The sequence below is a fragment of the Puma concolor genome, chromosome E4 (genome assembly GCF_028749965.1).
Source record: "Puma concolor isolate L17-30 chromosome E4, mPumCon1.1.hap2, whole genome shotgun sequence".
NCBI classification, from domain to species: Eukaryota; Metazoa; Chordata; class Mammalia; order Carnivora; family Felidae; genus Puma; species Puma concolor.
The window spans coordinates 29,624,469-29,648,032 of NC_141683.1; the positions used below are offsets into that span (position 1 = coordinate 29,624,469).

Consider the following 23,564-nt stretch of genomic DNA (forward strand, 5'->3'; position numbering starts at 1 on the left):
CGGCGGGAGGGCAGCTCCGCGGGGCTTCGCGCCATGACATCAGCCCTGCTGTGGTGCAGTGTGCAAAGCCCACTGGTTGGCGTGGCCCGGGACACGCCTTCCCCCGAGCGGAACAAAACGGGGCGCGGGCCGGGCGCACCCAGCCGCCACTTCCGAGAACGTTCCCACCCGCGCGCCGCGCAGCCAGCTGCCAGGTGAGTGCGCCCCGCCCGGTCCCTCCGCGCGCTCCCGACCCCGCGCTGCACCCCTGCAGCGCAGGCCCGACCTCCCGGCCGCCGCGGCCCCACCACTTTGCTGGAAAGCAAAGTGGTGCGGCCGGGGGGGGGGGGGGGGGGGGGGGCCGTCGCGGGCCGCGGAGTGGGAGAAGCGGCCACACTTAGCCGGAGCGGCGCTTCCCTTTCCAGGAGGCGCTGGGTGCCTCCCGGCTCGGGGCTTCCTGGCACAAACGGCTCCTGCGTGCGCCTGACCCGGGGTGGCCGGGCTCCCCCACCGCCCGCAGGTCTGGCAGCAGAACAATCAGCGATTCTGCGCGCCACTGACGCTCATTGTACGGCAGGGGGATGAGGGCATCCGTGCCACCCCTTCCCTCACCCTCCTGCTCCGGGAGGAGAACGTGCCGGGGGTGGGGTGGAGGAACCATCTGGCTTCAGGGCCCAGCCTGGGGCATCTGTGCCCTGAGCGCAGGTGCGAGTTTTCACTCTTCTTAAGGAGCCAGATGGAAACGGCAACATTTCGCCTGCCCCCACCCCAAGTCTTGGTGCCAGGTAGGGACGATTTATGCCCACCGTCAGTGTTTTGTGGCCTCAGTCCTTGAAGGCTGGGGAGCAAGAAAGGAGCTGGTGTTGGGCATATTTAAAGCAAGTTGCAAGATGTTACCCCACAAGCAACCTCTGAAGCAGGTGTTTTGTCCACACTCACAGGCGGGGTGGGGTGGGGGTAGATACCCTGTATGCTCTTGATCCCTGTGCTGTTGTAAGCTAACCAGGACCTGGGTCTAGGCTGGGAGGAGTAGCTTGGGCTTGGCCCCTCCCTAGAGGCCTGAGGTCCAGCCATCCACCCTGCTGCTCCCGTTGGTGGGGGGCGGGGGTGTGTGTGTGTGAATGAATGGGCAGGCCCTTCCCTCCCTGACAGGGCTCAGCATTGGGATCCAGTGGCAGTGACACTAAGGAGACCCACTGGGCTCTGGGTAGAAAGTGAGTCATGAAGAGGCAGCCTGGAATCTCCGTGAGAGATTGCTTGGAAGGCAGACTGGCTCAGCCTTGACAGATCTGCCACTCAATATACTGGTGACCTTGGACAAGTGACTTAACTTCTCAATGCCTAGTCTCTTTTGGGAAGGGTACTTTGGGAGGTATTGCGCAGACCTGGAATACGGTGAGGCTCCATTACTGTCTTCTGTGTTGTCTTCCCCTTTCCTTCCCAGAAGCTAAGGAGGCTGGAAGTGCTGGCCATGTCTGTCATCTCAGAGGGCCGGTTGGGGATTTCTCCTGGGGTTCGGGGACAAGGGTCCCCTAGCTTTCGCTCAACAGGTGCCTCCTGACTCTCCAGCCGGGCTCTGACTCAGGAGCCCAGGGTCTCCTCTTCAACGAGAGACTGTCCTCAGTCCTCAGCCGCTTTCAGGCAGCTTCTGTCCCATCCCAGCTGAATGCAGCCTTGCATTGCTCACAGCTTCCCAGGGAATGACCCTTTGCCTCGGGGAGGATATCCGGGGTGGGGACAGTCAGACCGGGCAGGAAGTTTATCCCGATGAGGGTGTGGTGTGGGCTACACAAGGGGGAGGGGGACACTGCCCAGGCCAAAGTGTCTGGGGGGACGGGATGCAGGAGAGAAGCTGAAGAGCAGGCCCGCTGGCTAATAAGGTGTGGGAAATGGGGGTGCCACAAGTTTTGCCTCTGGTCTGCCCTGGCCCCGGGGGTTTCCTTTCTCAATTGTAAACATCTGCATCTGGACCCTAGCGTCCTCACTGGAGTAGAGTGGTAGCCTGGGAATGTGGTGTGGATACTCGGTTGGCGGTCAGCAAGCATTTGGTGAACCAACGGGGTAGATACAGGCTATTAGTTGCCCTACCGGACAAACAGTTAGCAGCCAGTTTTTCCCTGTGAGCATTACTGAGGACCAGGCGAGGGGAAAAAAAGATAGTTTTTATTTTCCTGTGGCTCTCCTGGTGGTGAAAACAAATTGAGAAGGCTTTTAAAAAAAAAAAACACAATTTTTTTTAATGTTTATTTTTGAGAGAGAAAGAGAGAGAGTATGAGCAAGAGAGGGCAGAGAGAGAGGGAGACACAGAATCCAAAGTAGGCTCCAGGCTCTGAGCTGTCAGCACAGAGCCTGACGTGGGGCTGGAACTCACAAACCATGAATTTGTGACCTGAGCCGAAGTCGGATGCTTAGCCGACAGAGCCTCCCAAGCGCCCCTGGGAAGGCTGTGTTGATAGGCTGCCAAGGTTTTAAATAGTTTTGTAAGCCCAGCTTATTGTGAAAAGTAGGTTTGCTTGAGGACTGAAGAGTCCTGCATTATACATTTTTACATATTTATTTATTTTCGAGAGAGGCAGGGGAGGGGCAGAAAGAGGGAGAGAGAATCTCAAGCAGGCTCTGCACTGTCAGCACAGAGCCCAACATGAGCCTCGAGCTCACAAACTGTGAGATCATCACCTGAGCTGAAATCGAGAGTCAGACCCTTAACCCACTGAGCCACCCAAGTGCCCCCTGCATTTTACATTTTGAGGTGTAGTAAGAACTTCTAAACAAAGAATTGCCAGGGAGAACAAAAGGACCTTTCCTCCAAGTCAACCATCTGCCATTACTTGGGCATCTTGCTAAATATCTAAAATTGAGTCATAAAATTGAACAAGAAGTATTAGCGTTGACCTTCCTTTAAGGTAATAGTAAGCAGATATCTGCACTTACCGTGCACCAGAGACTGGCCTAAATCCTTCCTGTGTATTATCTTGAACAATCTATGAACAATCCGATGCTCCCCATTTTAGAGATGAAGAAACTGAGGCTCAGGAGTGATAAGTAACTTGCCCAGTACTACAGCTGGTCAGCTATGGAGTTACCATTCAAAGATAGGCCAACTCTTTCCATGCTCAGTCACTTTATTATTCCTCTTTGCTCCCGTTACATTCCCAATTTCTAAATCAGTTTACTAGGGCAATCGATATCTGCCATTTGTGAAACACACGTGCTTTATACAAAGTGCTTTGCTGTGGCTTATAAAGTACTTAAGGAAGATATGGCTTTGCCATTATGAACGTGAATGGAGGCAGGGTTAGAACTCATGACCTCTAGGTTTCTGCTGCACGGCCAGGGAAGAGAGGGCGCCCCTGGATGTTAGGTGTCAGATCTGGTGGATATGCTTTTACCAGGTCTGATGTGTGTTTGAATTTCCAGGCCAGGTTTCCAGGAAAGAAAGGAAGCCTGGAAAAGAGACTGCTTGAGAAAAAGGCACACACACATACACACACACAGAGTAACTAGCTGTGGGTAGGGAGAGCAGGGAGGGGGTTGCTGGGTACCAGAGGCTTTGCCTGTGGTTTCCAGTCGTCAGGAATTTCTATGGAAATGACGTGGCTGTACTACGCAGCTCCCCAGGAATTCGTCTGACGTGGGCATTGAGTAATTCCCATGTATGGTAAAGTGTGTAAATACTGAGGCGGCTAGCATTTCCAGACGCTGGTATTTCCAGTGCTTCCCCAGGGCCAGAAAGGCAGCGTCTGACTCCTCAACAGTAACAAAGGAGGAAGAAATAGAAGGTTTGCAGCTGGAGCACAGGCTCGGCCCCAACCAGGCGACAGGACCCTCCTCCCTCCTCTCCAGTGTGCCTGGTGCTCTTTATGCAGAGCTGGGGGTGGGGGGGTGGGATGGAGCCTCCTGCGAAGTCAGCTGCAGACAACCTGTTTTTATAAGGTCCAAGTGCTAATTTGTCTTTGCTTTTTAAAATTCAATCCAAGAAAAATCAGTCAGACCTTTCAGCGTGGGACGACCAGTTGTTACCACTCTGCATTGACATCATTCCAGAAAAGAAACAGAGAAACTTGATCCGTTGACTAGTCTGTGAGACCTTATTATAATATAAGATTTCTTGTAGTAGTTTTGAAATATTAAAAAAAAAAAATCATAGACCTCCCCCTCCTTCTTTTATTGACCTTCAGGTTTCTAAACTCCGCAGGGGGAAGACATCTACTATAAGAGGCATTAAGAGACAAGCAGGAAGAGACATAACACTGTACTTGTCAGCTCAGTCACACAAGGGCCATGGGAAGGGAGCACTCCTAGCACAGGGAGAGAGCTGAGCTGGAATGATGGTCAAGTCCCAGGGTTCCACGGGGCCAAGAGTCACCAGAGCTCAAAGATCCTGCCACGTGCAGAGAGGTGGGCCATGTGCAGGTCTGTGAAGACATCGTGTAGCGGGCGGTGTGAAGCTGGGGGCAAGTTTGCAGGTTCTTTAAATTATTTGTTTTTAATTTTTAAGTTTATTTATTTATTTTGAGAGAGGGAGCAAGTAGGGTAGGGGCAGAGAGAGAGAGAGAGAGAGAGGGAGAGAGAGGGAGAGAGAGAATCCCAAGCAGGCTCCGCACAGAGCCTGATGCGGGGCCTGAACTCACTAACCGCGAGATCCTGACCTGAGCTGAAATCAAGAGCCGGACGCTTCACCGACTGAGCCACCCAGGCGCCCAAGTTTGTGGCTTTTTTTTTTTTTAATCGGCCATTCCTCCCCCTCCCAGTGACCATTATTGTCGGGGGAAGTCTATTTCCTGGGCTTTCGGGTGCCAGCTCTTAAGACATGGGTTCTGAACCCTGATCAACATGGCCCTGCCTCCTTCCCTCTTTCTCCTTGGCTGCTCTCCTGACGGGGCATGGAAGAAGAGGCTGAGCTACAGGACTGGAAAGGGTGACAGCTCTCCCCTGTACCTGGCCAAGTACCACAAAGCTCAGGTAATACGAGCAGTGCATTTCTAATTAGACGAACACCTGACAGGTCTCTACCAGACCGAGTGGGTGGGGACCTGAGCTCTGTGGCCAAAAGTCGCTCTTTGACCCTAGGGAAAAAGACATTTTTGGAATGGGAGAGATGGGATTTTTCCACTGGACGAATAAAGACATGGGATGGTTTGTCAAATCACGGTTTGACGAGAGGAGGCTTTCCTTCAGACACTTGTGGCCGGTGGCTGAGAATTATCCATCTCTGAGATGGTTCCTTGGACTTCACACATGACCACGCTGAACCCATCACCTCATCCCAACTTTCATGACGTGTATGAACATGAGCGTCTATGCCTTACATCTGCTTCTTTCTCTCTTGCTATGCAAGTCGCCATCTTGAATCCCTCCTCTCAAGATTGAGGATCTGGATACAGCTCTTAATGGGACAACTAGATAGAAAGGTGTGGACAGTTAGCTGCTTATCAGAAGAGGCCAACCCTTGGCTTCTAGCTTCCAGCCGGCCCTAAGGATCCTGACATTTCAGGTAAAGAGCTGACCAGATATTTCTAGCCATTCAGCAGAAAATTCAAGGCCTATTCTCTGTTGAGATGATCAATGTAGTGAAAAAGGGCAAACCAGAACACAGACTGCAATTGCCAGTGGGAATGTAACTCTCTGGAGGGCACCCGCTGTAAACTCGCCAGGTGGATAATGGGATTACAGAAGATAGCAATGATTCTTGAACACCCAGAACAATATACAAAAGAGCTTGATACAAAGACACAAGTCTCTGCTTGCATCTCAGGCAGCCAGGGGGAACTAGATCCCAAAGAAGGGCAAGTCACTTGTCTCCTTTACTGGGCTGACAGATCAGCCAGGAATCCGTGGTCCCCATTTGGCATGTTCTTGCTCAAGCCTTGCTCCCTCCAGATGTGGGCTAGCTTGGAAGGACTGTAGACGTCTGGCCCCACAGCTGGTGTCAAGCTTGCCTGGGCCGGTCCTGTCAGTGGTGATCAGAGGACCGAGGACTTAATGGTATGCCTGGCCCCCTGCCATCACTTCCATATATTTTCATCATTCCTCCGAGCAGCGATTTTAGGGAGCCCATGTATGGTTCAAGTTAGAGACTAGCAAGTTGAAGCTCGGAGAGGAAAGTAAGTTGCTCAAGATCCTTCAACTACAAAGGGATGGAGTGCAGACCCACTTTTCTAACTATTGAACTCTCCCACCTGAACTCTGACCTGGTGAACTTGCCTCCTCAGAGTCTCCCATAGTGCCTCTTGACAGCCAGAACTAGGATGGCAATTGAGAAGCAGCTAGGTGTCCTCCTAAGCACCCCAGAAACTCTGAGAAACAGGTTTCCTTTTAAGGCCACTTGGCCTCCTGATAGATAGCTGGAATTTGGCTGTTGGAAAGAAGGGGCCAAGCAGGAGGGCGGGGGTGAAGTGAAGAGTGCTCCCTGCCTCTTGTAGGGAGGGAGGTGGCCAGGGCTCCCTCCAGCTGAGACTTCCCCACGGCAAGTCCCCTGGAGGGGTCCTCATGTGGACAGAGGGGATGGGGAGCCCATCCACAGGGGTGGTCTGGGACCCTTCCAGTTAGTGAACCATCATTGTTTTTCATCCCGAGGTTCTAGAGCCCTTGTCCCTTCACTGGGCTCCTGAGAGGAGAGCCCCCAGCCAAATGGCCAGGCTCAAAGGAATGGCGCAGGCATCCCGGGCAGATTTTCCTCATTGGCAGGGCCTTGGGTTTCACCCATTCTCCGCCCATGTTCCTGTTTCCCTGGGGCCCTGCTGGAGAACAAGGAGAGGCCTGTATGGAGCTGTGGGTCTCCCCCAGAGGGAGAAGGGCTTTGTGTCTGGAAACAAAACACTGTTTGGAACTGGCTCTCAACCACATGGTTAGGGGAACTTTCCTCCTTCAGGGGTATTCCTAGGGGCATGGAGCGTATCCCTTGCTGGTTCAGGAGGTTGGAAAGGGAGGAGAGAGCCACGCATTGGGGTACTGTATGCCTACTGTGAGCAGGCACACTGAAATACGATGGGGCATCAGCATGACAGCTGGGGAGGCAGAGGACTCAGAAGTAGCTAAACCCGCATTAGAATCCCAGTCCTGTCTCTTCCAGATGAGTCACTGCTAGCAAGTGCCTAATTTCTCTGAGCCTTGCTTTCCGTATCTATAAGGTAGGCACGTATTCCCCATCTCCAGGTGGGGAAGAATGAGATGATTTATGTAACCTGGTGCATAATAAGCATGCAGTCAATGGCAGGCTGTCATTTGGGGTGCTCTAGCTGCAGGAGTTCTCTGGGGGTGACATCTAGTCCCTTAGTCAGAGGCAGAAGAGAATCTGTGTGGCTCCGTACGAACAGGCACGTTTTCCCCAGAAGCTTCCCAAGCAGAGCCCCCCTCGCATGTCACTGCAGGTGTTTGAAGCAGCCCTCGCAGGAGAACGGAATGGCTGTGGTTGGCCACTCTGTGCACAGGCATTGATGGAACACTTCCCACAGGCCAGGTCTGGCGCTGGGCATTCTGGGGGCGGAACCCAGTGATTGTATCACCAACCCTGATCATTTGGGAGGTATGGTAACAGGAGACAGCTGGAAAAGGAAGTGGAGACCACGCAGGGGAGAACCTCAGTGTGAGGGGAGTGATTATTCTCGGCAGCGGGGAGTCACTGATGGCTTTTGAGCAGGGGGAGCCTCCACAAAAATGATCTGGCAGCTGCTTGGGAATGGAATAGGAAAGAGATTCCAGAAGCAGCAAGGCCATAATTGCTGTCTCCCTGGGGCTGCATTCAATTTTAAAGTAACTTAAACAACAGAGGGAATTTGTTGGTTTGTTTAACTGGAAAATTCAGAGATAGATTGAACTTTAGGTTTGGCTGAATTTGGTGGCTTAATGATGTCATTACAGACTCGGTTTCTTTTTCTTTCGTCTCTCAGCTCTGTCTTCCCTGCTGTCAGCTTCATTCTGAGACTGTTTGTCCCCCTTGGGACAACCACCTCAGAGCCCCTTGCTCCCTGTCCTCACTGGGGGGAAGAGGGACTTGCTTCCAGGAAGTTTTCTCCGAAGATCGGGATGCTTTTTCCTCCAGAGCCCCCAGAACTGTCTTCTCCCATCTTATTGGCTTGAAATGTATAGCTGGCCCACCTTTAAGCCAATAGCCTTGGCTGCTTAGGTTAGATCCAGGCCATGTGCCATGGCTGAAAATTGGGATAGTTGCCAAGAAACAGGTGAATATAGCATGGTGTCTTCTTCAAAGGGGATGGGCTGCGTGAGGGAGAGGTGAGTAGGCTGGGTTAGGGTGCTGGGAAGAGGGCTGGAGAGGAGAGAGCCTATAGGGTCAGCACGGGTTTTGGGGGTGAGTGGGCAAAGGGGAGCATAGAGTGGGGTGCAGCTAAGGGAGGGGGAAGAACCCACCGATATTCTCAGGTGTGGGATAATTCTTCTGTGATGGAGAGAATGGTTGTGGCAGCACGTGCAAAAAATGGAAAAGTCGAGAAAAAGAACAAGTGTGAGAAAAGGCAATGGGTTCAGGTCATGCACGTTGAAACTAGGGTACTCGTGGACCATCCAGGCGGAGATACTCACCTGAACTCAGTCAGATGGACGAGACTGGGCTCAGAGGAGAGGCCGAGGCCAGAGATGTATGGACGTCCTTGGCATGAAAGGACGGCAAATGCGGTGGGGCCATAGGAGATTGGGGAGAGAAGGGGCCAGGTTGGGACCAGAGGAAACCCCAGCTTTTAGGATGTGGGAGGACAAAGCAGGGGGGAATGAAGATATGTCTGTCTCCTCCGCTGGGACAAAACCTTGCTGAAAATCCCTGTGATCATTGTGATATTTGAGCCCCAGTGACAGTGATGAGCCAGCACCACCAACACCCCTTTGCCCACCTTAAGCCCTGCTTATCAGCCTGCACACTTTTACTGAGTACCTCTACTGGGTCCCAGGCTCTGCAGAAATGCCCCAAGAGAACTTGGCCCTAGGGCATCCTTCGTCATTCCTCTGCTACTTATAGAACACCTATACGAACACCTGGATGCCAGGTGCTGTGTAGGGTGTGGGACTCCGTTGTGAGCATGACCTAGACCTTCTTGTTGAGCTGAGGCCTATGTCCACAGTCAAGTGGGAAGCTCTCCAGCAGTGGAAACCATGTCTTCCTCTGTCCTTGACATTGATTCTTGCTGTCGGCACAAGTCCTGCTACCGGGGCTCTGGATAACTCATCCCTGTTTTCAGCATTTCCTGATAGGCTCCTGGTGAGTTTTCTCCTTAGGCGTCTTTGCGTCCTGAGGCAACAGCCCCCTATGGCCCCATCCCCCCTTCATTTCCTAGCACCCTGCATTATCCTATACACACCCCATCCTGGGCTACCTCGTCACCCATCTTCTACCCACAGTCGCCCGTGCCTTGCACGGGAACCCGCCCCCCATGAACTTCTGTCAAGAAAGGGAAAGGAGTCCGGCGTGCCTGGGTGACTCAGTCGGTTAAGTGTCTGGCTTCAGCTCAGGTCATGATCTCGTAGTCCATGAGTTCAAGCCCCATGTAGGGCTCTGTGCGGACGGCTCAGACAGAGCCTGGAGCCTGCTTTGGATTCTGTCTCCCTCTCTCTGCCCCTCCTCCATTCTTACTCTGTCTCTCTCTCAAAAATAAATAAACATTTAAAAAATTTTAAAGGAAAGCCAAAGGGTCATCTGCGTCCTTCAGTCATATGTCTGAGTGAGGGAGTGAAATGGAAGGAGAGAAGCTGATCCCATCAGCCAAAGGGGATCCAGGCTCTCCAAACTTCTATGGCATTTACCTTCTGTGCTGCTTTCTGGGGCATCGGGTACCCACTGGCACCAGGCCTGTCCTGCAGTCTTGGGCTTCTGAGTTAATAATAATTAGTGAATGCCAACTCTAGGCCAGCCCCTGTGACATGCCCTACCTCATTTGATCCCCAGAAATAATCTGTGAAATAGCTTTTGTTTTTCTCCTCATTTTACACGCAGAAATCAAAGTTTAGAAAGACCAACTACCCAAAGACAGGGCCCCTGGATGGCTCAGTCGGTTAAGCGTCCAACTCTTGATCGCAGCTCAGGTCTTGATCTCAGGGTCATGAGTTCAGGCCCCCCAGCTGGGCTCCGTGCTGGGCATGAAACCTACTTTAAAAAATGGGGGGGGGTGGCGGGGGGAGAAAGACCAACTACACATAGCCAGTGAGTGGTGGGTTCAGAATTGGACCCACCCCGTCTGGCATCAGGACCTCAAGTCAGAACCAATACGTAGAGCATCTCAGAGCTGGTCTCGAGCTGCCTGCTTTGAACTCATCTGGGGTGCTTATTAAAAACCCAGTTTCCTGTTCTTCATTTGGGGTCTGGTGTGGCGCTGGTCAATCTGATTTCACAGAAGCCCCCGCCCCCCGCACCCCTGATCCTAATGGGCCTAAAACTTGAGAACTATGCCCTGTGTGCTACCTCCTACTTAAAATTTTCTCTGGGTTTTTTGGTGAGCTATATCATACACATAAAGGAGCATATAAAGCCTTCATGTATAGTTCAAAGAATAATTATAAAGTGCCCATATGGCAACCACCCAGGTTAAGGGGTGCCTTAGCAGCCCCTCTGGAGACCCCCAAGATGGTTGTGGTCCTTTCCCTGTCTTAGAGGCACCAAATTCTAAGATAAGAGTTTGTGATAATCATTCCCTTGTTTTTCTTTATAACTTCTCCACCCATGTGCTCATCTCTCAACAATATGAATTGTGTCTGCTTGTGAACCTTACACAAATGATTTGTGTTTTGTGAACTACAGTTTATCCACTTCTTTGGCTCGGGTGCATCTCTGTGAGATTTATCCCTGTTGATGCATGTAGCAGAGGGTTCAATTTATTGCAACTACAGCCTCCTAGAGCTGGTATTCTTATGCTTGTTTATACTGTTTATTTTTTTTTTTAATTTTTTTTTAACTTTTTTTTTTTTATTTATTTTTGAGACAGAGAGAGACAGAGCATGAACGGGGGAGGGGCAGAGAGAGAGGGAGACACAGAATCAGAAGCAGGCTCCAGGCTCTGAGCCATCAGCCCAGAGCCTGACACAGGGCTCGAAGTCACGGACCGTGAGATCGTGACCTGAGCCAAAGTTGGACGCTTAACCGACTGAGCCACCCAGGCGCCCCTGTTTATTTTTTTTTAATGTTTATTTACTTATTTTGAGAGAGAGAGGCAGAGAGAGAATCCCAAGCAGGCTCCGCTCTGTCAGCTCAGAGCCAGATGTGGGGCTTGATCCCATGAACCGTGAGATCATGACCTGTGCCGAAATCGGGAATCGGGCACTTAACCCCCTGAGCCAGCCAGGTGCCCCTGCTGCTTATTTATGCTGTTTAGTGCCTGGCATAGGCTGAAAGTCAATGATTGCTCAGTGCACATCTGTTGATGGCTCTGGGGCAAGAAGCCAGGAGGAAGTGCCAGGGCTGGGGGCCCCCACAGGTGCTCCGCTCCCCCTCTTTCTGTCCTCGGTCTGCCTGTGGCTCTTCTGTCATGGGCAATCTGTGTTTCCATCTCCCCGTAAAACTAATTCCCGTTTCTGTGTCCCGTTTCAGAATGCCGAACTGGGGCGGAGGCAAGAAATGTGGGGTGTGCCAGAAGACGGTTTACTTTGCGGAAGAGGTTCAGTGTGAAGGCAGTAGCTTCCATAAATCTTGCTTCCTGTGCAGTGAGTACGCGCCCCGGGCCCTGCTGTTGTTGTCGTGGGGACTGGGTCTGGGCCCGCCCCCACAGGCTGGGCCTGTCAACACCCCAGGGAACTGGCCCCATGGGATGTAAACAGCTTGACATTTGGCTGGAGCGCAGCTGGGGAGGGAAACACTTAAGGGCCTCTTTGTTCCGCTCAGAAGCTGCTTTCTAAGGGGACGGGCTGGCCAGAGCTGGCGGGGGTGGCAGCCGCTGGGGGGGCTGGGAGCCAAGCTTTCAGACTTGGTTAGGGAAACTTTCCACTCTGCTTTCTCCTCTTTCTCTCCCTGCCACAATGCCATCATTGAAGAGGAAAACATAAAAGTTTTACCCAAATTATCACTTGTTAAGAGGCTGCAATTTTATGGGGACACCCGAGTCTGGGAGAAGAACTGGGTTCTCCCTTCTTCCGCCCCCTTCTGAGCCTGCCTGGTCACTTCCCTCACCTCCCATTTTGCTCCAACAGACTGGGATAAGAGGAAGACAGATCAGGCAGGCAGGCAGATCTTTCGGTATCCTCTCCCAGTAACCCAGAGCAAGAGTGGCTCGAATCACAAGCCTGGATGAGTCCGGATCCTGACCCCGACGGTGTTTTCAGAGCACCCAGGAAGCAGTGCCTCAGGGAGGCGCCCCCCCCAACCCCATTTCTAAATGACTCAGTTCACTGTGATCAGAACAGAGGGTCTGGGTCAGAGGAAGAGGTATTTTCAGCGACACGAGTTTTCCTTGAGGGCAGACAAGAGTGGGAGGCAATGGAATGTCTTAGTTAAGCCCTGGGTTTTTTCAGCCAGTCGGCCAGAGTTCTAATCTGAATTCAGTTTTGGTTATCTGGGTGGTGATGGGCAAGTTACTCAGTTTCTCTTTGGGTTGAGTTGCCTCATGGTGACAGGGGAGCTAATAATACTTATCTCACGGGGTTGTTGCGAGAATGAAAAGATAGAAGCTTGGAAAACCAAGTCCTTACCGCAATCGATACATGATAGGCACTGCCCTGGACATGCACGCGGTGCCTATGGGACTGCAGGCAATGTGGTGCGATGGCCTCACAGGGCGCTGAAGTCCCACCCCACCTGAGAGATCCAGAAAAGGGGTCCCGTCCATCCTACATCGCATGGAGCACAGTTGGGGGTGGGTGTCTGTGGCCCCTCTGTTCCCAGGTAATTTGTGGTCCAGAGTAGGAGCCAGATGGGCCAAGGGCCGCCTGGTCACCGGATGTTCACCAGATCTCTACCTGCTGCTGGGCGACTCAGCCGGAAGCCACCCAGCACAGGGCAGCAGGGGCCCACACCCTGCGCAGCCAGCCACAGGGGCAGCCGGAGGGCTGTGTGTGATGAATGGGAGTAAATGAGCCCTGGTGGGGCCTAGTTGGCCTCTAGCCCGCAGAGGAGGCCGCAGACAGCCGCATCTCGTTATCAGCAGTTCCCTGCACTTAGGAATTTTCAAGCCGTTTATTTTTTCAGAAGGAATAAGCGGGCTCAGCATTGGCTAGGAAAGAGGGTCTGGGCTGCTGGGGTCCATAGGGCTTCTGTCTTTGCTCTCAAATGTTGCTTAATCACTAGAAGCGGCCAGCTGAGAGGCCTCAGTCCTGCCTGTGGAGGAGTGGCTGTTAGTTGCGGTTGAGGGAAGTCAGGAATTTAGGGGGTGGCATAGGAGGAAGGGAACAGGCCTGGGGCAGGGTGTGAGGGGGTGTTGAGGACTAGAAACAGTTGTGGAAAGTCAGGCCGGGGAGCAGGGCTGGGAGGGGGTGTTGTGAAAGTAACAGCCATAGGGAAGGATCTTACGTCTGCCTGGGGTCTCAGGGCCTGCACGGTTCTTAGTATCTGAGCCCAAAGAGGTTCCGGCAATCAGGTGTCTCCACAACTTGCTTATTCCTGGTGCCAGAACAGCATTTTGCACATTTGTTTATGATTGGAAGGAGCGTCACTTCTCTCTTTCAGAGAAGTGGGTGTGAAGTGTCCAGGTTGAATTCAAGAACTCAGAATAACCCTCAGAGAATCAAAGGACCTTCCTTCCTAAGTTTCTTCTGAAGGCTCTTTCCTTCCTAAGGCTAGCAGAGTATGGGCCTGGGGGGCATTAAGGGCCACAGTCCCTTTGCTGGCTGGGCCTCTGACCATTTGGGTCCTTGGCTGTGGCTTCTACTCAGCGTGGCACCTACGTTCCCTTTCCTGAGGGCCTGGGACAGACAGGAGGAAGACAGGATGATGATGTAATAAGAGTCGGGGAGAATGGCTTCCACCCTGGGCTTGGCCTCTGACCTGAAAGCAGGGACAGAGAGGGTCTAGTATACACCTGTGGTCTTGGCAGGGGTGGCCAGTTCCTGTTAGCAGGCGGGAGAGCTCGGCTCTGCAGCTGTGGTTCGGCCCGAGGCTGTGTGGCCTTCTCTGAGCTGTAACCAACTCCCTCGTGGGCAGGGCAGGGTTGAACAGCCAGCCCTGTGGAACAGTGGACCTGGTCTGACCTAACCCCATGGTGGTGAGTGATAGAATTGGGCTGTTTCCCAGAACCGCAGAGCACAGGGGAAGCTCAGAGGAACCCTGCATGCCCTCTGACACCAGCATCTCCTCGCCTGCAGCTGAAATTTCGGGTCGGTTTTCACCCGCTTGGTCCCACATGCTTGGCCTACCTGAAGGGGGTCTCGGGCAGGCAGAAAATAGCCAGATATGGAAATCAGGTTTGGTTCTGACCCAGCCCTGCTTCTGGCCAATTCTGTGAGCTTAAACTTCTTTTTGGGCCTTGGTTTTCCTTCCAGAGAGAATCCCTCTCTGTTTTGGGGTGGGGTGAGGGGGCTCCGACCTCTCACCTGTGGCTTGCCTCTTGCCCATATTTCAAAACAGCATCACCAAAAAGGCCTCACCAAGCCTGTGGCATCTGGAAGGACATTTTCCCAACAGGTGCATCACTCACCACAACTAAGTCTTTTTTTTATCTTAACACTTGGTAGAAATTTAGTTAGGCCTTCATTCAAAATTCCCTTTGAGTCTTTGGTGGAGCCTCCAGGTGACCAGACTATATTGCCCGCATGGAGGTGGAAGGGCAGAAGGTCTTGGGGAGAACAAAGCAGAGCAGAAACCCTCAGGGTGGTCTCGACTCCGGTTCTGGGGTTCTGGAAGTCAGGGCTCAGTTGGCCCTGCAGGGAGCCACCTGGAGGCTAACGACTTTGTAGGCCCCGCTGTCTCCTCTGGGCTGAGCTCCTGTGACTCCTGCTGGCGAGATGAGTCAAAATAGACCTCTGCTCCCCCAACTGACCTCGTCTCTGCTTTCTGCCTTTCCTCTGGTTTTGGAATTCCCGGTTCAACTTGGGTCTTACGGGAAGCAATTCCAGGCCGACTCCTGACTTCCTGCCCTAGAAGGGAATGTTGGAGCGTGCCGTTCTCTCTCCCTCCTTCCTGGGAGCCAAGCCCCAGGGGAGGTGGTGGGAAGTTCCATATATGGGCTGCCCAGAACACTGGAATGAGGTGGGAATGTCAAGGGCAAGACCAGAGGGTCCTTATTTAGTCTGAATTCTCCAACCTGGAGGGCAGGGTGAGAGAGGAGCTGGCAGAGGGCCCGACCCTTTAAAAGCCAGAGGATGGCAAGTTGCAAATTGCTGAGCTGAGAGCCTTCTCACAGGGAGGTGAGAGGCGTAGCTTCTCCAGTGGTTTCTAGAGGTCTCCCGCTTCAGGACATATTTGAGGATATGGTCCAGTTGGGCACACTGGACCGCCATACTTAAGGAACCTCATCGAACCAAATTAGCATTGTAGGATAAGACCTAAGCAAATAAAGTGAGGATGAGTCTCTTGAGAGAAGTAGGTGGTAGTTGGGAGCACATGATCTTTTGAGGCCTGGGCCTGTCCTCCCTCCTCCCTTGTGTCCCCGCAGTACTAACTTTATATATAATACTAGTAAGAGCACCCAACATTTATCATGTACCTCCTGCGTATGGGGTATTGTGCTAAGCACACTACATGCAAGATCTTATTTAGTTCTCCCAACCACCTTTTGGGGGTAGATATTATTGTCTGCGTTTACAAATGGAAACACCGAGGGCCACCTGGCTGGCTCAGTCAGGAGAGCGTACCGCTCTTGATCTCAGGGTTGTGAGTTCGAGCCCCACGGTGGGTGTAGTGATTACTTAAAAAAAAAGAAACAAATAAACAAAAAAACCCAAATGGAGACCCGGAGGCTAGCAAGGCAAAATAACTTGCCCATCACGTACAGGTCACACAGCTGCAAAGAGAGAGAGTTGAGATTTGATTCTGGGCAGTCTGACTGCACAGGGCCCCAGGCTCCACTTCATGGGCACAGGCCTCTTCTGAGATACACAGGAAGGTATATGAGACTCACAGGCTTTCTGAAGCTCATCCCTTTCCAATCTCCCATACCCCCGGGGTTAGGAATTCTTCCCCGAGTCTGACCTCCGTTCTCCTGTGGCAAACTGTTTTCTGAGATCAGAAACTCCAGATCTTGTTGTTGTGATTAGCATGACCCACATCTCACCCTAAAGCCCACCATGCTGGGTACTTAATAAATAGAAACCTGCTCTTCTGGGTGCATCACTTCGCCTGTGTTCCCCGCACCCCCAAGCATGCAGGTTTTTTTTTTTTTTTCAGGGTCACATTGCTGGGAGCAGGAAAACCCTGCCCTTCTTCTTCCTTCCTTTCTGTTTCCTTCTCTCCTGTTGGGACCCGTGGTCTCTTTGTCAAGAGCAGAGTGAAGGCCCTCAACACCTTTCCTGCGGCTTGGGGTCAGCCTAGGCTGTTGCCTCGCAACCTGGGGTGCACTGCCGCCTGGCGGGTGTGAAGGTGGAGAGGACGGAGGGGGGCACACGTGGGCTCCTGTGAGAGGTGGCTGGGCCAAAATTTCTAGAGCAGTAGCTTTAGATCCCCTCCCTCTGTCCTCCCAGCTCATTGGCCATCTGACCTCCATTTCCAGGCTGCTCCTTAAAGATCAGGATATTAGTTATCAGAGGGCCAAGAGAGCTTCAATGGCAGGGGGCTTGCAGTGAGCAAGCAGCTCACTCCAGACCCGGCTCACCATAGTCACTTCCCTCCCCAGTGGTCTGCAAGAAGAATCTGGACAGCACCACTGTGGCTGTGCATGGTGAAGAGATCTACTGCAAGTCGTGCTATGGCAAGAAGTACGGGCCAAAAGGCTATGGCTACGGGCAGGGCGCAGGCACGCTGAGCACCGACAAGGGGGAGTCTCTGGGCATCAAGCACGAGGAGTGAGTACAAGAGTCTCACCACTTTTCCTTGGCTTCTGTCCTCCCACTCCCGGATCCTACACATCGTCAACCACTTTTGGTTAAGCAGCGGAAGGCTCAGAGAGCCCCTGATTTCCTTTTTTTTTTTTAAATTTTTTTAATGTTTGTTTATTTTTGACAGAGACAGAGCATGAGTGGGGGAGGGGCAGAGAGAGGGAGACACAGGATCCGAAGCAGGCTCCAGGCTCTGAGCTGTCAGCACAGAGCCTGACGTGGGGCTGAAACTCACAAACCGTGAGATCATGACCTGAGCCAAAGTCGGACGCTTAACCGACTGAGCCCCCCAGGTGCCCCAGAGACCCCCTGATTTCCAAGGTAGGACTAGAACACCCCAATGAGCCAATGAGAGGAGCTGAGGGTCCAGCGGGGGAATAAAACAGGACAGGCTCCGCCCTGTATGGAGAGTGCCGCCTATATTTTTATCAGGGTTGGAGCTTAGAGGGGCCCCAAGAATTACTTTGTCTAATTTCCCCTTTTCTCTGAAGAGAAACCCCAGCCCAGGCTCAGTGGCTTGGCTGAGGGTCGCACAGCCAGTGTCTGAGCCAGACCTGGGTTCAGAAGCAGCACCATTGCCAGGCCAGTCTCATTCTCTCCGCCGTCTCTCGCCCAATGTCAGGGGAAGTTATCTCCCTTCCCTGGAAAGACTATAGGGTTTCACTGGCACCCGCCGACCTCTGGCCTGCGGAAACAGTGGCTGTTGGCAGTCAGCCTGGCCAGCATCTTGACCTTGGGGGGAATGGACAGAAATGACAGATGAGTTAGCACATTTTAGCCAAGGTCATTGCCCCAGAGGGAGTGATTTGTCAGCAGATTTCTCCTGGAAAGACTCTGATAATAGGCAGGCTGCAGGCATGGGGACCGGAGGAGGGCAATTCTTAGCAAACGAGGTGCTAAATGATGCCAGTGTTTTAACTCAGTGACTGAGGGGAGTACAATGCCTCTGTGAAAATAGCTTGGTGCTGAGCTTTGGTTTGTCCATCTGTAAAATGGGAGATGACCTTGGAGGCCCTGGCCGGGAGAGCTGCCCGCTACCTGGCACGAGAGGAAGGCAGAGTCATGCCCGCACAGGGCCAGCCGCACTCATGTTCCTCAGTGAAAGTCATCTCACCGCATGTCCTTCCCCACACAGGGCCCCTGGCCACAGGCCCACCACCAACCCTAATGCATCCAAGTTTGCCCAGAAGATTGGTGGCTCTGAGCGCTGCCCCCGATGCACCCAGGCAGTCTATGCTGCCGAGAAGGTGATCGGTGCCGGGAAGGTAAGGTGGCTTCTGGGGAGATGGGGTGCGGGGAGACGGGCTGGTGAGACACCTTCTTGAAATGTGAGTCCTAGAACTTTGTCCTAGAACGCTGACCCTGGCTTTGCTCTAGGGAGCCTGAGCACTGGGCTTTAACTCCCTCCCTTCTAGGGAAGGAGGAACCCTTTGTCCCTATGGGTGGCTTGTCTCTGTGCCTCTCCGTGTGCAAGGACCGAGGAAGGCACCTGTGGGCTCCTGGGAGGGGTGGCTTGGCCAGCATTCTTACTCCTGAGGAAAACAGGCCCACCATGGATGGAATTGATTATTAAATGCTTAGGGGCAATTTATAGGGAGTTGTAAAGATCAGTTTGCGTCTCTAGAGTTGGGGACCACAGCCCCCTAAGGGTGCAGGGATGGGTTTCAAAGGAGCTACAAGCCCCCTAAAATTATATGCAAAATTTTGTAGGAACATGTCTGTCTCTGGGAAGAAGATCCATAGCTTTCATCAGATTTTCAAAGTGATTTGTGATCCCCAAAGTATTAAGAACCACTCAAAAATCTATATACCTTCCATGTCATAAGTTGTAGACTCCAGGAAGCCCATCCGTATACTCTCAGGGGAGAAACTTCCAAGGTTCAGGGCTGATCAGAGCCTCCTGGGAAGCTTTTGCAAACTATTTCTGACCACTACGTATGCCCTTCCTCTGTGGACCCCCAGTCCAGGCCATGGTAAGAATCACTGTAGTGAGCCCGCATCCTAAGTGAGACAATCCCATCTCGCAGAGAGGCTGCAGTGGAGAAGAGGCGGGGGAATTGGCAGTCACAGAGTAGCGGTCAGAGAATCACAGAAGAGGCATCTTCAATATATGGCCAGAGAGGACTTCGGGATCTCCACAGGAAGCCCAGATGGAGGGGTGATGTGGCCAAGGCAAGAGCCTGTCTGCAACTCTTCTGGCTTTGGGTCTTGGCTTTCAAGCCATGAGGAAGGTGCCCGGGACCAACAGATGGGGAACTAACACTTGGGCTCCATCTAGACCTTAGCAGGCTGTCATTTTATTTTTTTTTATTTATTTTTTTTTTAAATTTTTTTTTTTCAACGTTTATTTATTTTTGGGACAGAGAGAGACAGAGCATGAACGGAGGAGGGGCAGAGAGAGAGGGAGACACAGAATCGGAAACAGGCTCCAGGCTCTGAGCCATCAGCCCAGAGCCTGACGCGGGGCTCGAACTCACGGACCGCGAGATCGTGACCTGGCTGAAGTCGGACGCTTAACCGACTGCGCCACCCAGGCGCCCCAGCAGGCTGTCATTTTAACCCTGACAGTCCTGGTCGGAGATAGGTATCATTATCCCATTTTACAGATGAAGAAGCTGAGTGTCGGAAGCATTAAGTAATTTGCTCAGACCTTCTAGCGAGGCAGTGGCTAGGCTAGGAGTCAAGCCTGGGTCCATCTAACTCCAAAGCCCATGCTCTTACTACTGTCCACTCTGCTTTGGGCCGTCTAACCTCTTGGAACCCACTTCCACAGCTGTACAATGGGAAGGGATCATGAATCCTAGCACGATGACGATGAAGACCTTGGAACCTAGACAACCTGGTTTGAAACCTAGTTTAGCTGCTTACTAGGTGTGCGACTTTGGGCAAATCATTTCTCTCTTCTGAGCCTCAGCTCCGCATCTGTAAGGTGAAGCCAGTGATGATCCCTGACAAATAGAGTTGTTTTACACATTAAATGAGACAATGCACATTCAGGACCCAGTGCAGTGCCTGGGACGTGCTCAGTACACAGCGGCTATTGCTGTTAGGGTTATTACTATTATTACTGTTATTGTTTACTTTTGGGGATTGTTGTGAGGCCCAAATGAAGATCTTCGCACTGATTAAATGATATGAAAACAGGAGATATTAATCTTTTGTTAAATTGGCATCTTTCCTGCTCACAGTGTCTCACTAGGAGATTAGAAAATTATGAAAACTAGCGAAAAATCCGTATGTGCATTACCTAGACAGGGTCTCTCAGTTAAGGCTGTAACTTCTAAGGGATAGGATAAGAGGATTTGGGGTTCAAGCAGAAAAGGTTGGGAGAAACTCCCACCTACCTCTCTTTGGCCTTGGCCAGGAAAGAACTATTGAGGAACAGGAGTGCTTTGGAGTGCTGAATGAATGAGCAAAAAACGGTCAAGCTTACTTGGAGGGAGGGCTAGGCAATGAGGGGCGGGTGGTGGTCCATATGCATTTCAGCCCTGCTCCAGCCTGGAGAGTTGGGGTAGCAGCCCCTGCTTTGCAGAGGAGGAGGCAAATGCTGGGTGACCGCTGAGGTACACAGGGTGCTGGGAAGGAGACCAAGATATGCCCCCCCCCCGCATCTCAGCTCTCTGGACCCTGCCGTCCCTGGAGCATGGAAGGTCTGGCAGCCAGGAAATCTGAGGGGATCCATTTTCCTTTCTCATTCTCCAGCCCAGGCTGTGCTGAGGGAGGCTCTTTGACCTTAAAAGGCTTTGTTTTGTCCTGCCTGCGTGCTGCCTGCCCCCAGCTTTCCTGGTTTTGCAGAGCTGTCCACACAGCAGTGGCTTAGCCTGCTCAGCTGTGGATAATGGGAACAGGGTGCTGAGAAGTCTTCCTGTCTGTGCTGGCTCCCGTCACTGTGTACAAACCTGAGCCGGCTTCTCCCCCGGCAGGCTGTTTGTTTGCCCTGTGTGGCCTCCAGGCTCCTCTTAGAACCACAGAGGGCTTTCTGCGGCCCTTGGAGAGACTGCACTTTTCAGGCCTTTCTCTGCTCAGATCAGCGTACTTCACAGACCCCCTTCTTCCAGAGTGATACTAGATATGATTGGTTCAGGGCCTCCTCTGGGCCAGGCCTGTGGCAGGCACGGTACCCTGCTAAAGCCGTCTAGTCCCCAGAGCTACCTAGCAAGGGAGATACCACCAGCCCACTCTCTGCGAGGGGATGGCTTGTGGGTGTACAAGGCACCCATTTCTAGAACTTCAGAGGCTGGGCTGGTTCCGATGGATAGGACTTACAATAGCCTGCGCTGTGGCCAGGCACCATATGTGAATATACGCAGATCTCCCATCCATCCTGCAAGGTAGGCAGGGGGGTGTCCCAGAGCAGGAAATGACAGAGACTGTGCAGCAGTAAGTGGCAATGCCAGGACGAGTCAGGAGCCCATGCCCACACTGCTAACCCACAGGCCGGTCCGGAGAAGGCTTGTCTGGCCCTGCCTGTGGAGAAACAGCTGCTACCTTGGTGGTGGTCCCACCCCCTAACCTGCCCTTTGTGGTGCAGCTGGTGCCATTGCAACACTTCCTTGAAGATGGCATGAGGTAGTATGTGGTCCCTGGCCTGCTTCCTCCTCTGCCTGGCCCCCTAGGCCACATCCTCCCAGTGGTACCAGCTGAGCAGACTTCCGAAGGGTCTTGGGCCCTTCTTCATGTCAAGGGGGATGGGGCTGGGGGCGGAGGGGTAAGGGACACTCTAGCCCCTGGTGGCAGTGTTAACTCTTTCCTTCCCTACCCAGTCCTGGCATAAGTCCTGCTTCCGGTGTGCCAAGTGCGGCAAAGGCCTCGAGTCCACCACCCTGGCTGACAAGGATGGCGAGATTTACTGCAAAGGTGGGTGGTTGCGCTTCTAATGCAAGGCCCAGAGGTCTGAGGGGGTAGGGGGCTAAGTAGTTATGCCCTTGCTAAATGTAAACCAATTCCTGGCCTCGGGGTCGATTGCAGAGCTTCTAGTATGACCCTTCACTTTACATAGGAGGAGACAAGCCAGAGGGCAAAAGTGACTTGGCCAGAGTCATATGGCCAATCGGGGCAGGATGGGACCAGAACCAGGCCTCCTAACTCCTAGTCCGATGCCCTTATAGCAGACAGTGCTCCAGTGGGAGGGCTGGGAGGTGTGGCCTGAGGGAGGAGGAGCCAGGCCTTACACTCACCGTACTCTCCACAGGATGCTACGCTAAAAACTTCGGACCCAAGGGCTTCGGCTTTGGGCAAGGAGCTGGGGCTTTGGTCCACTCTGAGTGAGGCTGCCGCCACCCACGCAAGCTGCCCACTCCCGTGCTTTTCATCGCCTATCCTTCCCAGCAGCCTCGGCGACCTCCAGGATTCTTCCTCCCTCTCTTAGCCCTGCCACACATCACTAATGACCTGAACTTGGGTGTCTGGCCCCCTTTGGTTTGGAGTCTACCTGAGGTCCCACCCCTCTAAAGGGCTCCCTCTGCCTGGGATCTGACCCGTCACCAGAAGGAGACCTCAGTGTTTCAGTGTAGGTGGGACCCGACCCCTCCTCCTACACCCCGCCCCACAGTCCTCTGTTCTTGGCCTGTTAGGCTGAGTGTCTGTCATCAACCTGCCAAGATCCCTGAGCCCACATCTCAGATCCCAGAGGAGCAGTAGGCCCAGTGGGGAGGGAAGCAGGACCATGATGGGGCAGAGGAAGCTTGTGGTTTATTGGATCCTGGAGATTCTCCTCTGTGGGTAAGAGGGTGGGCTTCTTGGTGTCCCTTAGAATAGGCCTGGGATGTCCCAGCTCCGGGAGTTATTAGGTGGATGCAGAAAGGCACAGAGAAAGGGCCATGGACTGTAGGAGCCACTTGCTTCTCTGGGCCTCTTGCCTCTGAGGCTCTGGGGACCTGGTGTCCTCCCCTTCCGGATGAGAGAACGACTTAGGTCTGAGAGCCCCAAAGTCAAGATGTGGTCTGACCTCCCCAGGAGTCTAGTTCCTTGTTTGACAGAAGCCCTAATGAAACACCCCCAACACATACTTTCATTTATCAGTGGCCCCAACCTGAGGGTAAATAGCTCTGCCCCTACCCCTGGGTCCCGAGGCTATGGTGGCAGCTCCTCTCGTCACAGCACAGACCAGGCCAGTGCTCTGTTCTTACCACTCCTGCTTGACCCTCGGATGCGGAGGGAGGCACACACAGCCTCGGTCTTGATCTGGACACCCCTTCCCTGTGTGCCCAGTCCTCAGGACCCCACCTGCCCACTCGGGGCCTCGCCCCTTCCATCCCACCCTTCTCCAGGGACCCTTCCCCGGCCACATCACTCCCATCCCTTCCAGGCCCTCCCACTCAGGAGCAGCAGGAGGAAGGGGAGGGGCTGGGTCTCGCTGCTCCCAGTGACTGAAAGGACAACACTATATGGAGCTGTCACCTGGAAGGGCTGCAGGCATGAGCTGTATTCAAGCTGACTTCTCATCTGGTCAATAAAGCTCTTAGAACAGAATTCTGGCGTCCAGATCCTTCGTCTGTGAGAGGACCACTACCCACAGGGCTGGGAGGGAACTTTGACAGAACGATCAAATTCCTAGGAGGTTAGGTGGCAATAAGTAGGGTTTGTTCCTGTTTTTCCAAGGGCTGCTCACTTTCTAGTATCAGTTCTAACTGAACGACACTGCCTGGAATGACCCGACCAACCAAATCCTGCTGCCTTGCCCGGTCTGG

At 52.9% G+C, this 23,564-nt stretch overlaps 1 protein-coding gene across 1 annotated transcript; it reads left to right on the forward strand.

Moving 5' to 3' along the window:
• Positions 1-61: 61 nt before the first annotated feature.
• Positions 62-23,346, forward strand: CSRP1 (cysteine and glycine rich protein 1). Its single transcript, XM_025921277.2, has 6 exons — positions 62-194; positions 11,507-11,619; positions 16,674-16,842; positions 18,011-18,140; positions 21,639-21,732; positions 22,067-23,346. The coding sequence occupies exons 2-6, from the start codon at positions 11,508-11,510 to the stop codon at positions 22,141-22,143; spliced, it is 582 nt and encodes a 193-aa protein (XP_025777062.1). The 5' UTR covers positions 62-194; position 11,507; the 3' UTR covers positions 22,144-23,346.
• Positions 23,347-23,564: the final 218 nt, after the last annotated feature.

What these genes read in the sequence shown, in the direction of transcription:
- CSRP1 (XM_025921277.2), top strand. Translation starts at nt 11,508, where the DNA reads ATGCCGAACTGGGGCGGAGGCAAGAAATGTGGGGTGTGCCAGAAGACG. An exon ending in TAAATCTTGCTTCCTGTGCA is followed by an intron (nt 11,620 to 16,673) that starts GTGAGTACGCGC and finishes TTCCCTCCCCAG; the next exon opens with TGGTCTGCAAGAAGAATCTG. An exon ending in AGGTGATCGGTGCCGGGAAG is followed by an intron (nt 18,141 to 21,638) that starts GTAAGGTGGCTT and finishes TTCCCTACCCAG; the next exon opens with TCCTGGCATAAGTCCTGCTT.